The sequence below is a fragment of the Drosophila montana genome, unplaced genomic scaffold (assembly GCF_035044405.1).
Source record: "Drosophila montana isolate Dmon_TW-CO22-7 unplaced genomic scaffold, ASM3504440v1 contig_3626_1, whole genome shotgun sequence".
Taxonomy (NCBI): domain Eukaryota; kingdom Metazoa; phylum Arthropoda; class Insecta; order Diptera; family Drosophilidae; genus Drosophila; species Drosophila montana.
Window position 1 is genome coordinate 112456 of NW_026998511.1, and position 12545 is coordinate 125000.

Genomic DNA, 12545 nt, shown 5'->3' on the forward strand with positions numbered 1-12545 from the left:
TAGCGTATGCATGTGTGTGAATTTATTAAATTTAAATTAGCGAAACGCGAAATGCGTTCAGAAATTTATTTAATGTGTGATTTGAGCAAGGGAGAGAAAGAGAGAGCGATAGATAGAGAGAGAGTAAGTGAGGGAGAGAGAATTAGGGAGAGAAAGAGAAAGAGGTAGAGGTAGGCAGGGGAGGAAGAGATAGAGGCAGAAAGGGAGAGAGAGAGAGACTGAAAGACAGAGAGATAAACAGGGAGAGATAAAAAAGGAGAGGAAGAGAAGCGAAGAGAAGAGAAGAGAAGAGAAGGGAAGAGAAGAGAAGAGAAGAGAAGAGAAGAGAAGAGAAGAGAAGAGAAGAGAAGAGAAGAGAAGAGAAGAGAAGAGAAGAGAAGAGAAGAGAAGAGAAGAGAAGAGAAGAGAAGAGAAGAGAAGAGAAGAGAAGAGAAGAGAAGAGAAGAGAAGAGAAGAGAAGAGAAGAGAAGAGAAGAGAAGAGAAGAGAAGAGAAGAGAAGAGAAGAGAAGAGAAGAGAAGAGAAGAGAAGAGAAGAGAAGAGAAGAGAAGAGAAGAGAAGAGAAGAGAAGAGAAGAGAAGAGAAGAGAAGAGAAGAGAAGAGAAGAGAAGAGAAGAGAAGAGAAGAGAAGAGAAGAGAAGAGAAGAGAAGAGAAGGGAAGAGAAGAGAAGAGAAGAGAAGAGAAGAGAAGAGAAGAGAAGAGAAGAGAAGAGAAGAGAAGAGAAGAGAAGAGAAGATTTAAGGTTCAGACTTTGTTTTCTTCTGTAAATAGAAGCATTTCATAAGTAATTCTAAATATTTTATAAAGCCAAAATCAGCATTATATTGTAATAGGATAAGAGCATCATTGGTAACCCTAGCCAGGGTATTATAGTGTCACTATCTATGTTAATTATAACAGTACGATAAGTATATATCGATAATGAAGCAAATGTAATATCGATAAAGAAAAGCGGCTGCGGAGAAGAAGTGGAAGGCAGTCTCTCTACAGTACTAGCAGTAAGAAGACGTGTTGTTAAAACAAAAAGGCAACCCAAAAATAAGTTAAATCAATAAAGAAAATCATACTATTACAATATATATATGAATCATAATAATGAAATAAGTTTTAATGTTGCGTAATGGAAAATGATGATAATCTATTCCAGCATAATATTCTAATAAATTAAAATTCAAATTTAGGATTGAATACCTTCGAAGATATTTGAGAACATGTGAAATTCGCCGAACAGCTTTTTCCTAGCAAAAACTAGACTAGAATAAGTAAATAGTTTGCATTAAATTCGACGAACTTAGCTATGGACTTCTATGGACACAATCAAAAATATGTGTACATACATATATAGGGTATACTTTCTGGGCTCAAAGTTGTCTGCTTCCCATGATATGAGCATAGCATAATACCCTGTATTCAATATGGCATAAGGCTTCAACAATTGTGGCTCAGGATAAAACGCACAAATTCAATTTCGCCTGCGAAGCGTTTCGATTGTTTCCCGATCAAAATAGCTCCAGTTTATTTGTATAAAAATGGGTTTGTTTTAGTTTTAGATTTTTTTTGTTTTTGTTTTTTTTTTTTGGTTTTGTTTTTGTTTTGGATCAAGAGCAAATAAATGAAGTGAGCTGCAAAGTTGAAAGCATTCAGCTCCGCTTGCCAATCGACTCGACGCGCCAAAGGCCATGCAAAGCAACTTCACAGTGTGGCAAAGACAACAGCAGCAGCAGCAGCAGCAGCCGGCGTTGCCGGACTTCAAAAAGGAGTTGCGTTTGCGTGGCGTTGCCAATTACTCAATGGGATGAATGACACCCAAATGGCCAATGAGCTGACAAGGCAATGCATATGCAGTATGTCACACACACACACACACACACACGCACGCACACACAGCTAAAAGGCTAACGGGTAACAGGTGAGCTCTAGCCTCAGAGGGTGTGCGTGTGCGTGTGTGTGTAATATGCAGCCAAAAAGCACACACACACGCACACACACACACACACACACATACATGCACACGCACACACACAAGCCAAGTGGCCCCTTGAAGTGCAGTCTGCGCCCGCTCTCACGCTCTCTCTCGCTCTCTCTCTCTCGCTCTCTCCTTCGCTGTGGCACTCGCTATTGCCGTCTCTGTCGCTGGCTGAAGTGCTTGGCAAGTAAATTGGAAGAAACAATTTTCAGGAATGACTTAACTTTTGCGTTTATGTGAAAACTTTTGGCAACGTGATGTTATGCGAACGCCCACTTGCTGGCGGCAGGCGGCGGCGGAGGGGGTGGGGGAAGGGGGGCGTGGTAGGGGGAAGCAGTGTATAATGTAGGGCATGCATATATACACACACACACATACATATATATGTATATATGGCTGTCTAGTTGAAGCGCAGCGAGAGGCTCTGATCGAGATCCAGGTCGCGTGTTATGTAGCCCAAATCGTCGCAGTTGATGCAGCCCTTCTGCTGCTCCAGCTGCAGCTGCTCCAGCTGCGGCAGCTCCACCTGCTCCCGTTCCCGTTCCTGTTCCCGTTCCCGTTCCCGTTCCGGCTCGCTGTCCCGCTCGGGCTGCTCGAGGGCCTGGGCGGCCATCAGCTTCTTTAGCTTCCAGCGCATCGAGCGGAGCTCGCGTCGCGTCGCCGGCAGCCGGCCGAGCAGCTCATCGCACTGATCCGCACTGAGCAGCCCATCGGCGTCCGTATCGTACATGCCCAGCAGGGATTGCAGTTTACGCTGCAGCGGCTCGCTGCGCCGAAAGCGGGATAAGCCGTGCATGAAATGGCGAAAGCCCAGCGATGGATGCAGATACACATCGACCAGACGATCGGCAAGGGGATGCGCCGCCACCGGCGGCACCTTCAGCAGCTCGCTGCGCAGCACCCGGCCCTCGGTGTCACGTTCCAGCGATTGATATTGGCCCAGCAGATAGTCGATGCGCAGCGGCGAGAAGCCCGATTCGTTCTGGATCTCCTGTAGCTTCTCAGCGCTGAGATGGCGCGATGCGACGATGCCCATTGGGAGAGCACAGAGCACAGAGCACAGAGCACAGAGCACATAAATGGCAACAGCACGACACGGCACGGCACGGCACGACACGGCACGACACGACACGACACGAAAAAGACAGCAGCAGCAGCAGCAGCAACAACAACAACAACAGCTCCAACAACTCCAACAACGACGACTTTCTCACTATATTTAGTCAAGATTTGTGACTATTCTCTGAGAAGCAGAGAGAGAGGCAGAGAGAGGGCGAAAGAGAATGAAAGCAGCGAGAGAGTGAGAGTGAGAGAGAGAGGAAAGAGAGTGTGTGAGCGAGTGCGAAAGCGACTGTGTGAGAGAGCGAGAGAGAGAACGGTCTAGCTTTTATTTTTACCATTTTCTCTTAGCCTGCCCATGTTGTTGATTAACAAATGTCATTCGATTCTCATCAAGGCTGCAAACCGATTTGATATCGAACTAGTTCGCGCCTGGAACCGTGAACCGAACCAGCAGCAGCTAAACCAGGCGAGCCTGTACCGAGAAAAGAAATGACACAAAAAACAATTTGAATAGATTTATTTGAACCAAACTAAACGTATAAGGAGAGTTGAAAAATTAACCAAAAAGCTCGGAAAATGCGCGAAAAAGAATCTTATAGAACTTTTGAGTCTTTCAACCAATCGACTTGAGTAGAGGAGTAGACTTAAGAGATCGTAATTAAATATTATTTAAAACATAACAAATTTGACATATATCTTTATGCTAGCTTGTTTTCATATACGACTACAGTTTGGAAAACACTTTAGTTTTTACAAGCATCTATTTACAGCTTAAAGCTCCCTTTAAGGCCTCAAATTATTGAGTTAACTTCAAAAGCACATATAAAACTCTAACAAGGCTGAAAGCTCTACTTAAAGTAAGCCTGATCTGGCTGTAAGAACTAGGTTTAATATGAGCTTTGCTTATAAAGCACACTTATAGCTTAAAGCTCTACTCAAAACTTAATATATTATATGCAATACACAAAAAGTTCACTAAGGCTCCACTCGAAGCTCAATAGATACAAACTAAACATACTAAAGCTCAGTTAAAGCGTAAAGCTCTACTGAAAGCTTAATCTGTGTATGCCAAATAAAACTCTCTTAAGGCTTGAAGCTATACTTGAAGCTTAATTGATGTGTGCTCAACAGAAGAAAACTCACTCGACTCAAAGCGTAATATATGTGTGCACATTAAAGCTCGCTTTAGAGCTTAAAGCTCTACCAAGCTCAATTAAAGCTCTACTTAACGTTCTACAAAGCAAAGCTACGAGCTTAAGGCGACAAGCTTCACTTAGAGCTTCAATGCAATCAAAGCTCACTTAACTTTAAGCTCAATCATTAGCTCACTCTCAATTCAATTAGTTGCGCTTAAAGCACAATACGCCGTTGTCTGACTTTCTAAATGCTTGAATTGTCGCTAAAAATAATAAAGATATATTACGAGTTATTTTACGAGCGGCCCACGAATTTTAGGGACACACTTTGCTTCATCCCGGATATGAAAATTAAGTTGTAAGTGCAATTTGTGTAACTAAATAAATGCACGCGACGGCAGGGGACCTGGGCTGAGGGGGTGGGGAGGCGGGAGGGGAGGGGTAGGGTGTTGATGTGCAAATCGCACTTTCGCACTTTCCCTCTCTTGCATTCTCTGCATTCTCGAAATTCGTGTCGCGCACGCTTTTTTGTCTGTTTCACTTTGCTGGTTTTTGCGACTGATTGCATTTTTATCCCTTTACACACAAAATCCATGAAATATGCACACTAACTCATGCGTATTTTATAATAATAAAAGCGCACAATGAACAGCCAAAGAGATGAGCGCGAAAGACAGAGAGAGAAACAGAGAGAGAGAGAGAGAGAGAGAGAGAGAGAGAGAGAGAGTGAGAAATGTATGTAAAATGAACAACGAAGAACAATGGTACTTTTTATTAACTGCATAGCAGCAAGTACCCGTTACCCACTAACAGTTAAACGGTACTCGCTGCTCCTTAACCAGTATACGCCAGTCATTATCCGATATCCGTTACCCACAAACCGTTACTCGCTAGCCTGTACTCACTACTCAATACCCGCTACCTCAGTACCCGTTACTCGCATGTCAGTAACCGCTACTTACTACCCGTTACTTGTTACTCGTTACCTTATATCCGTTATCCGCTACCTCAGTTCCCGTTACTCGCTAGCCTGTACTCAATACTCAATACCCGCTACCTCAGTACCCGTTACTTGCCAGCCAGTCACCGCTACTCACTACCCTTTATCAGTCACTCGTTGCCATATCGCCATTAATCGTTACCCACAAACCGTTCCCAGTCCACGCTACCCCTTAACCAATACCCAACACTCGCTAGCCAATATTCGCTAGCCCATTCCTGTTACTCGCTTCCCGTTATCCGGTGTCTGCTGCGCGGTACCAGTTATTCGTTACCCACTACTCCTTAACTAGTACCCGTTACTCCCTAGCCAGTACCCAGTACTTACTATCCTTCACCTATTACGCGTTACCATTTACTCGTTACCATTTACTCGTTACCATTTACTCGTTACCATTTACTTATTAAATGTTACTCGTTACCATTTACTCATTAAAAGTTACCTGTTACCCATTACTCGTTATAGGTTACTTGTTAACTGTTTCTTACACAGTACTTACTAGCCTCTACACATTACTCGGTACGATTTACTCATTATATGTTATTCGTTACCATTTACCATTTACTCATTAAATGTTACTCGTTACCATTTACTCATTATATGTTAATTGTTATCCAATACTCGCTATCCGTTAGTTTGTTAACTGTTACTCGTTAACTTTTACTCGCAACCCCATCGTTACTCAATAGCCAGTTACCGATACTTTCGCTTACCCGATACTCGTTACTCTCTAGCCGTTATGTGTTACTCGTTACCCGTGCCTCTTAGCCAGTAGCGGTTACTGCCCAGCTAGTACCGGTTACTCACTACCCGTTTACCGATATCGGTTACCCGCTACTCGTTACTCGTTACTCGTTACCCAGTAACCGCTACTCATTTCTCAACACCCGCTACCCAATACCCGTTACGCGTTACGCGTTACCAGATACTGACTACTTACTAGCCAGTACCTGCTACCCACTACCCAGTACTTCACACTACCCTACCCCGCTCAATCTATTCGTGCATCCACCCACGCCAAGCGATGCATAGACTAAAGGTAGCAACGTTTGATGCGCTGACTGTCAACTCGTCGCCACCTCGACACTGGCTACGTGTGGCTGTCACAGGCCGTGGGGTGTCGCAGGTGGTAGCTGCTGTCAAATCGGTTGACACGTGTGTCTGTTAAGGTGCCAACTGACAGAGAAATCGCTGGCTGGCGCCGCGGGTGGCAGCTTAGCGGCGCAGCTTATCCACTTTGCGTACAGATGTGGCAACCCTGGCCACCTGGCATCGAATCGAATATGGCATGCATAAGCAGGCTACTTGACAATTGCTTAATATTTAACGCGACGCGGCGCAAAGTGCATCCTAAGCTGATCCTTTGCCAGAGTTGCCACAGCTGCTGCAGCTGCTTCGGCTGCACTGGATCCGCCTGCCTGCTGATTGCCACTGCATCCAAGCGATCCGAGCATCGTTATGGCCACAAAGCAACGCACCGACAGTCGTAACTCAATCTATGTGAACTACCCATAATTTAGCTAGCCAATTTTACATTGTCACGAATACCCTCATTGCGGGTACTTTGAATTTCACATTGGATACCTAAGATACGGTTGCCAGCTAACTATTTGCCTTGATTTACAGACTGACTGACTGACTGACTGATTGACGGTGTAAAAGCTCGAAGACTGTAGCTACCTTTAAGCGTTTTGTGCACAAATTCCACACATTTGTGTGGAAAATTAGTGGAAATTGATTAAAGGCTCGTTCTAGCTCGTTGACAGAGAAATTGGTGAAAATTCATTGTAGATTTATGTATAAGGCTGTATGCGCAAAAGCTCTATTTAAAAGCTCTTTTGCAAAGCTTTTCAAAACAGCTTTACCGAATACGAAGTCACCCGCAAGGGTGGAATATTAGCGTGAAATGAAATAAAATAAGTACGGACATTAAAAGATTGCCCGTTTATTGTGCTCATATTTTCCTTTGAATTCACCCGCGGCGGCGGAATATGAGCGTAAATTAGCCTGAAAATTAAGTAAAATGAAATAAGAACGGAAATTAAAAAGGCGCTCGATTAGTTTAACCATATTTCCATATGTTTTAGCACAGAAACTTGGTTTCAGAAATTGTTTGTATAAGATGGGAATATCATAATGGAATTGAATTAACTCTCTCAAGATGTAAATATGATTTTATTATTGTTATTATAACATTATAACGGAGTTGTAAAAGTAAAGAACGACAAGCTGGTTCGATAGAGAACTGAGCTGTCAATTGTGATCATCGAAATAGGATAACCGAAAGGAAGGATTAGCTAGATCGTGTCTCGGAGCTGGCCTAAGAACCCGATTGTGACTAAGATAGTGTATTGAATATTCGTTAGAAGTATTTGTGCCGCTTGTGCCACTTTCTCAGCTTATTCTTTTTTGTCACGCTTCTGTTTGCATCTTTTGTTCCATTGGTCGTCGTCTTTTCCACTTACTTTTCCTTTTGCATTATTGCTTTTCATGCATTTGCAGCAGCTGCTTAAACGTGTTCCAAATACGCAATACGCCTCGCCCCGCCCCCTCCCCTCCCCCCTTAAAAAAAGGAAATATATATAAATATATATATATATATATAGAGAGAGAGATAGAATTTGGTATGCGAAATTGGCATTCGCCGGCGTCCCATTCGCTGCATACGAATGAACATTTCGCCTAGCTGCCTGTTTTATTAGCCGTCATATAAACCAGGCTATATCCGCCCCCCCCCCTCCTCCCCGACGCCCCACTTTGGCAGCCGCCCACCTGCTGCAAATTGTCCGGCTGTCGGGGCCAACGTTGCGAATGGCTGCAGCAAATGACAACGCACAGATTTGTTCGGCTGTTGATCATTTTGGCCAAGTTTCGAGCCGCCCACCTCCATCTCACAGCCACGCCCATAATTGTTTTAAAACTAGACCAACTCTTGCGAGCCAACCATTGAGTACACTCAGCGAAATTGTGCTATAAATTGTATAAACCCCCGAAGGAAATCTAGGTAGAATGAGGGCTTGAACCTGAGACTTTGTGCGTGCGGGTTACTGGTTCAAACCCAAGACTTTTTCTGTGTATAGATATTAAGTTTGTGCAAATACAAGAGTATACAATTTGATTGATATGACCCTCAATCATGGTTGTTATCTCTTCTCTTCTCTTCTCTTCTCTTCTCTTCTCTTCTCTTCTCTTCTCTCTCTCTTCTCTTCTCTTCTCTTCTCTTCTCTTCTCTTCTCTTCTCTTCTCTTCTCTTCTCTTCTCTTCTCTTCTCTTCTCTTCTCTTCTCTTCTCTTCTCTTCTCTTCTCTTCTCTTCTCTTCTCTTCTCTTCTCTTCTCTTCTCTTCTCTTCTCTTCTCTTCTCTTCTCTTCTCTTCTCTTCTCTTCTCTTCTCTTCTCTTCTCTTCTCTTCTCTTCTCTTCTCTTCTCTTCTCTTCTCTTCTCTTCTCTTCTCTTCTCTTCTCTTCTCTTCTCTTCTCTTCTCTTCTCTTCTCTTCTCTTCTCTTCTCTTCTCCTCTCTTCTCCTCTCTTCTCCTCTCTTCTCTTCATCTCACATAATTGTATTTGATTTAAATTTTAATTGGCATCATAATTCTCTAAATGCACTAGCTGCCCATTTAGGTCTTCCAGATCCCGCTGTCTGTATTAGTTTTGCGGGCACAAGTTGGGAAGCTGAAAGTCTAGTTGTCTGGTCGCGCCCGCGCCCTCAACCATATTTATTATCATGTCGAAGTGTTATCCTTGTTGTTATCCTATCTGCCAGGCTATGCTGGGGCACATTGTTGTTGTTGCTGTTACTCTTCATGTTAACATGTGTTCAAATCGTTAAGGCGAGAACTTTGTGCAAAATTATTTGCTACAAAACACTCGACGTGTTTGCGCCTCGCTGACTGTGTGCGTCTGTGACCCCTCGCACTCGCACTCACCCTCCCTCTGACTCACCTCTGCCACACTCACTAACTATATGTGTGTGTGTGTGCGTGTGTGTGTGTGTGTGTGTGTAGAGTCAAGCCAAGGCGGCAAGCAACAACACAAACAACAGCTCATTGAGTTTTAGAAAAGTTGTTAACATGAACATTTGATGTCACAACATTGCCCCACAGTCCGCCCCTCTCCCCTCTCCCCTCCCCCCTACACACACACACAGCCCCTCTTCATATATGCTCCATGCATGTGTGTGTGTGTGTGTGGCCTCCATATGGTTATATTGCCATTGCCATTGCCCATTTGCCCATTTGCCCATTTGCCAACGAGGACGACGACACAAGACGCATCAACCGTGAAAATTTTTACACCAGCTAAATCCAGCCCATCCCCGCCTTCCCCCCCCCTCCGCCACCATATTGACCCCTGACACTTTTAACCCATTTGCCTTGCCGGATAGAGAGAGCCCAGAGCCAACAACACAAAGTTTTACACTTAACAGACAAAATTGTCTACAAATGTAGTTAATTTATGTTATTTATTTAGTTAGTTATCGCTTCTGTTATGCGACTTCTTTTATTTTAAGCTCTCTTTTTTTTTTTGTTATTTTTTAATGCCCTTTTAAGGGCTGGGGTCTGGCCAAGTGGCCTCCAGCTGCGCCAGCTGCTTGCGGCCTGTTGCTTTTGCGGTCAACTCTATTATTGGCCATGTTAAAGAGACGCCAAAAGTGCCCCACAGGCCCAGCCTCAACCCCTCCCCCCCCGCCCAACCCTTGCCCTTATCCGGACCTTAACGTCGCGCTTTTGCAACGCTTGCACAGACTGCGCTTTTCGCAACAACGCCAACAATAACAGCCAAGCCGCAACAAGCACAACAATATTAATATAGCATGTCGCACACGCACACACACACACACACACACACACACAAGGAAACATGACACATTTTTCTTTGGCGCACTTCAAATACCCTTCACGCAGGCTAATCCCAAGCAGACGCTCGCTGAAAGCTTTCAGATGCTTTCAGTTAGCGAAGCAGTAGAAAGTTCATACGTAAAGCTTGCGAGCTTTAGGTTTTAATCAATGTTCATTTTATCAGCTGCTGGGCTCAATCTGACAAAAGCTGCAAGAAGCTTTCTGCAATTAAAGCTTCTTAAAGCTGTTTCTCAAAGCTTTTCAGCTTTAAACGTTAACTATTAAATATTGAATATACCAACTGCTGTGCTTAACCAGCTCAAACTGAACTAAAAGCTTTGAGGAGCTTTTTAATGCTTAAGCTGTAAAAAGCAGTCTTGCAGATCTTATTACATTAACTGCTTCAAATGCACTTGCTCTAAGCCTTAAGGACTTGAAGTTGTTAGCACTTAAATTAAATTACTTTTATTTAGGTGGGAGCTTTAAGTGCGTCTTGCTCGCAGCCTAGGCTTTAATACAATTTATTTTTATTTAACTGCAAAAATGCATTGCTTTAAGTGAAAGCTCGCAAGTCAAGATTTAAGCTTAAAGTGATTTTCATTTAAGTATGCAAAATATATCATTTTACCTTAAGCTTTAAAGCTTTACCAGCAGAAACCCAATGATATTAGCCTTTTGCCCCTTTCCTACTATAAACACATTATCTACACAATCCTAGAGCTTTTGGCTAAAAAGCTTGTAGAGACTTAAAGATGGCTTAGCTGGAGCTTTTATGCGCTTTCAAAGCTTTCCGCTCATTTATAAATACTTGGCGTTACAGCGTATGTTATTTTTTTTAATAAAAGCTTTCATGTGCTTTCATTTAATTAAGAAAATTACAGCTAATGCCATTGCGTTGAGCTGTTCTCATCAAAGAGGTTTTGGCTTAAAACAACATTATGCAAAGCTTTAATGTGCTTTGAAAGCTTTCAACAAATTTTTTTCGCATTGAAATCCAAGCGCATTTTATACACTCTATCGATAGAGCTTATTTCTACCAATGAAACAGAATTCGTTTTTGTTTTCTTCACCTGTTTCGAGTTGATGTTTCGCAGCGCATCTCGCAGAAGTTTGTTAACAATTTTGCTGTTGTTTGCTTTAAGCCACATTTTGTATCAAAGTTGCTTTATTTTGGTGCGTGGCATGTTGCCCGATGCATGACAAAGTCATTACAAGACGCGGCAGGGGCAATAAAAAAAAACCATAGCATACTTTTTTGCTTCTTTTGGGGTCACCAAAACGCAGCAGACGCATTAAAATCGCCCAAGCAAAGCGATAGAAACCGGGCGAGGGGCACGAAGGGGGGGGGGGGGGCACGAGGGAGGGGGAGAGGGCCGAAACAAACTAGAACGAGGAGACAAAACCAAAGTAAACAGCGACAGAGTAAAATCAACAAGCAAGCGTCGACTAGCACAGGCGTCGTCTGTGTGGGACAGAGTTGCCAGATTGGTAGAAAACGGGGCAGAGACGTGGCCCGATGTGGCAGAAGAAGATAACGCCAGGCGCATATATCAGGCGCATCGGGAAGCTAGACCCGATTTTATAGTCCAAAGGGAACGGAAAGTGTGAAACACCTATCATATCAATTCTCGCTGAAATCCTTGGAAATAAGTTCGCAGCCGCAACGGACGAAACCTTTCTCCTTCAATTTCCACAATTGCGGGTGGAATTCCGAAAATCGCTGAAAGACGTATTCATTAAGTTGGCTTTTAAATTAAATTCAAAGCAAAGTCAGACAAACAAACTTTGAATCGTATTTTGCACAGCGAAAGCTTGGAATCTGCGAAATGGGTGAAACACGTCACGCATGATTTTTCATAAATATCTTTGGAAATAGAAAAAACTTAAATCATCAAATCCTTGAGCCCCATTTTCATCAGACTTTCCGAATTGTGTGAAACAGCTTCAGGCTATTTGGTTTGGTAAATGGAAAAGATATATACAAACGTTTTTTTTCACGATTTTTCCACACTTGCGGGTGGAATTCGCCAAGAGAACATCTTGGCGTGCACCTCAATCACATAAGATAATTAAAATGCAAATTTCAGCTCTAACTTTTGGGCTATGCCTTGATCATCAATCAGTCAATCAGCCAATCAGTCAGTCAGTCAGTCATTCAGTCAGTCAGTCAGTCAGTCATTCAGGACAAACAGTTTCATATATAGAGATTAAGATTATTTTTAAATTTTCACCTACAAATACTTAATTCTCTACATCTCTACATCTGCCCTCTTAGCTGCAGACTCAAAACACGTCACTGACAAAGTTATTTGGGAAAAGGGGCACTTAAGGCATGTATTAATTAAAGTTAAGTAAGAGCGATTAACTGTCAGTGTGTTTGCTTAATCATTAAATCAAATAAGGGCCAAGAAAAGCAGAAAAAAAATATATGAAATAAAAGTAAAAGCAAGAGAAAAACCGCTGTTTAAAGAATCCCTTAGAAAAATAGACAGTTGTGACCGCAAGCGAATGCATCTGGCAACACTGCCATAGGGGCACGGCTGGTG

The 12545-nt window shown here is 43.0% G+C and overlaps 1 protein-coding gene across 1 annotated transcript; it reads right to left on the reverse strand.

Annotated features, from left to right (window-relative positions):
- Positions 1-2366: 2366 nt before the first annotated feature.
- On the reverse strand, positions 2367-3002 carry LOC135435499 (calcineurin B homologous protein 1-like). The gene has a single exon (XM_064692585.1). The coding sequence runs from the start codon at positions 3000-3002 to the stop codon at positions 2367-2369; it is 636 nt and encodes a 211-aa protein (XP_064548655.1).
- Positions 3003-12545: the final 9543 nt, after the last annotated feature.

What these genes read in the sequence shown, in the direction of transcription:
- LOC135435499 (XM_064692585.1), bottom strand. Translation starts at nt 3,002, where the DNA reads ATGGGCATCGTCGCATCGCGCCATCTCAGCGCTGAGAAGCTACAGGAG.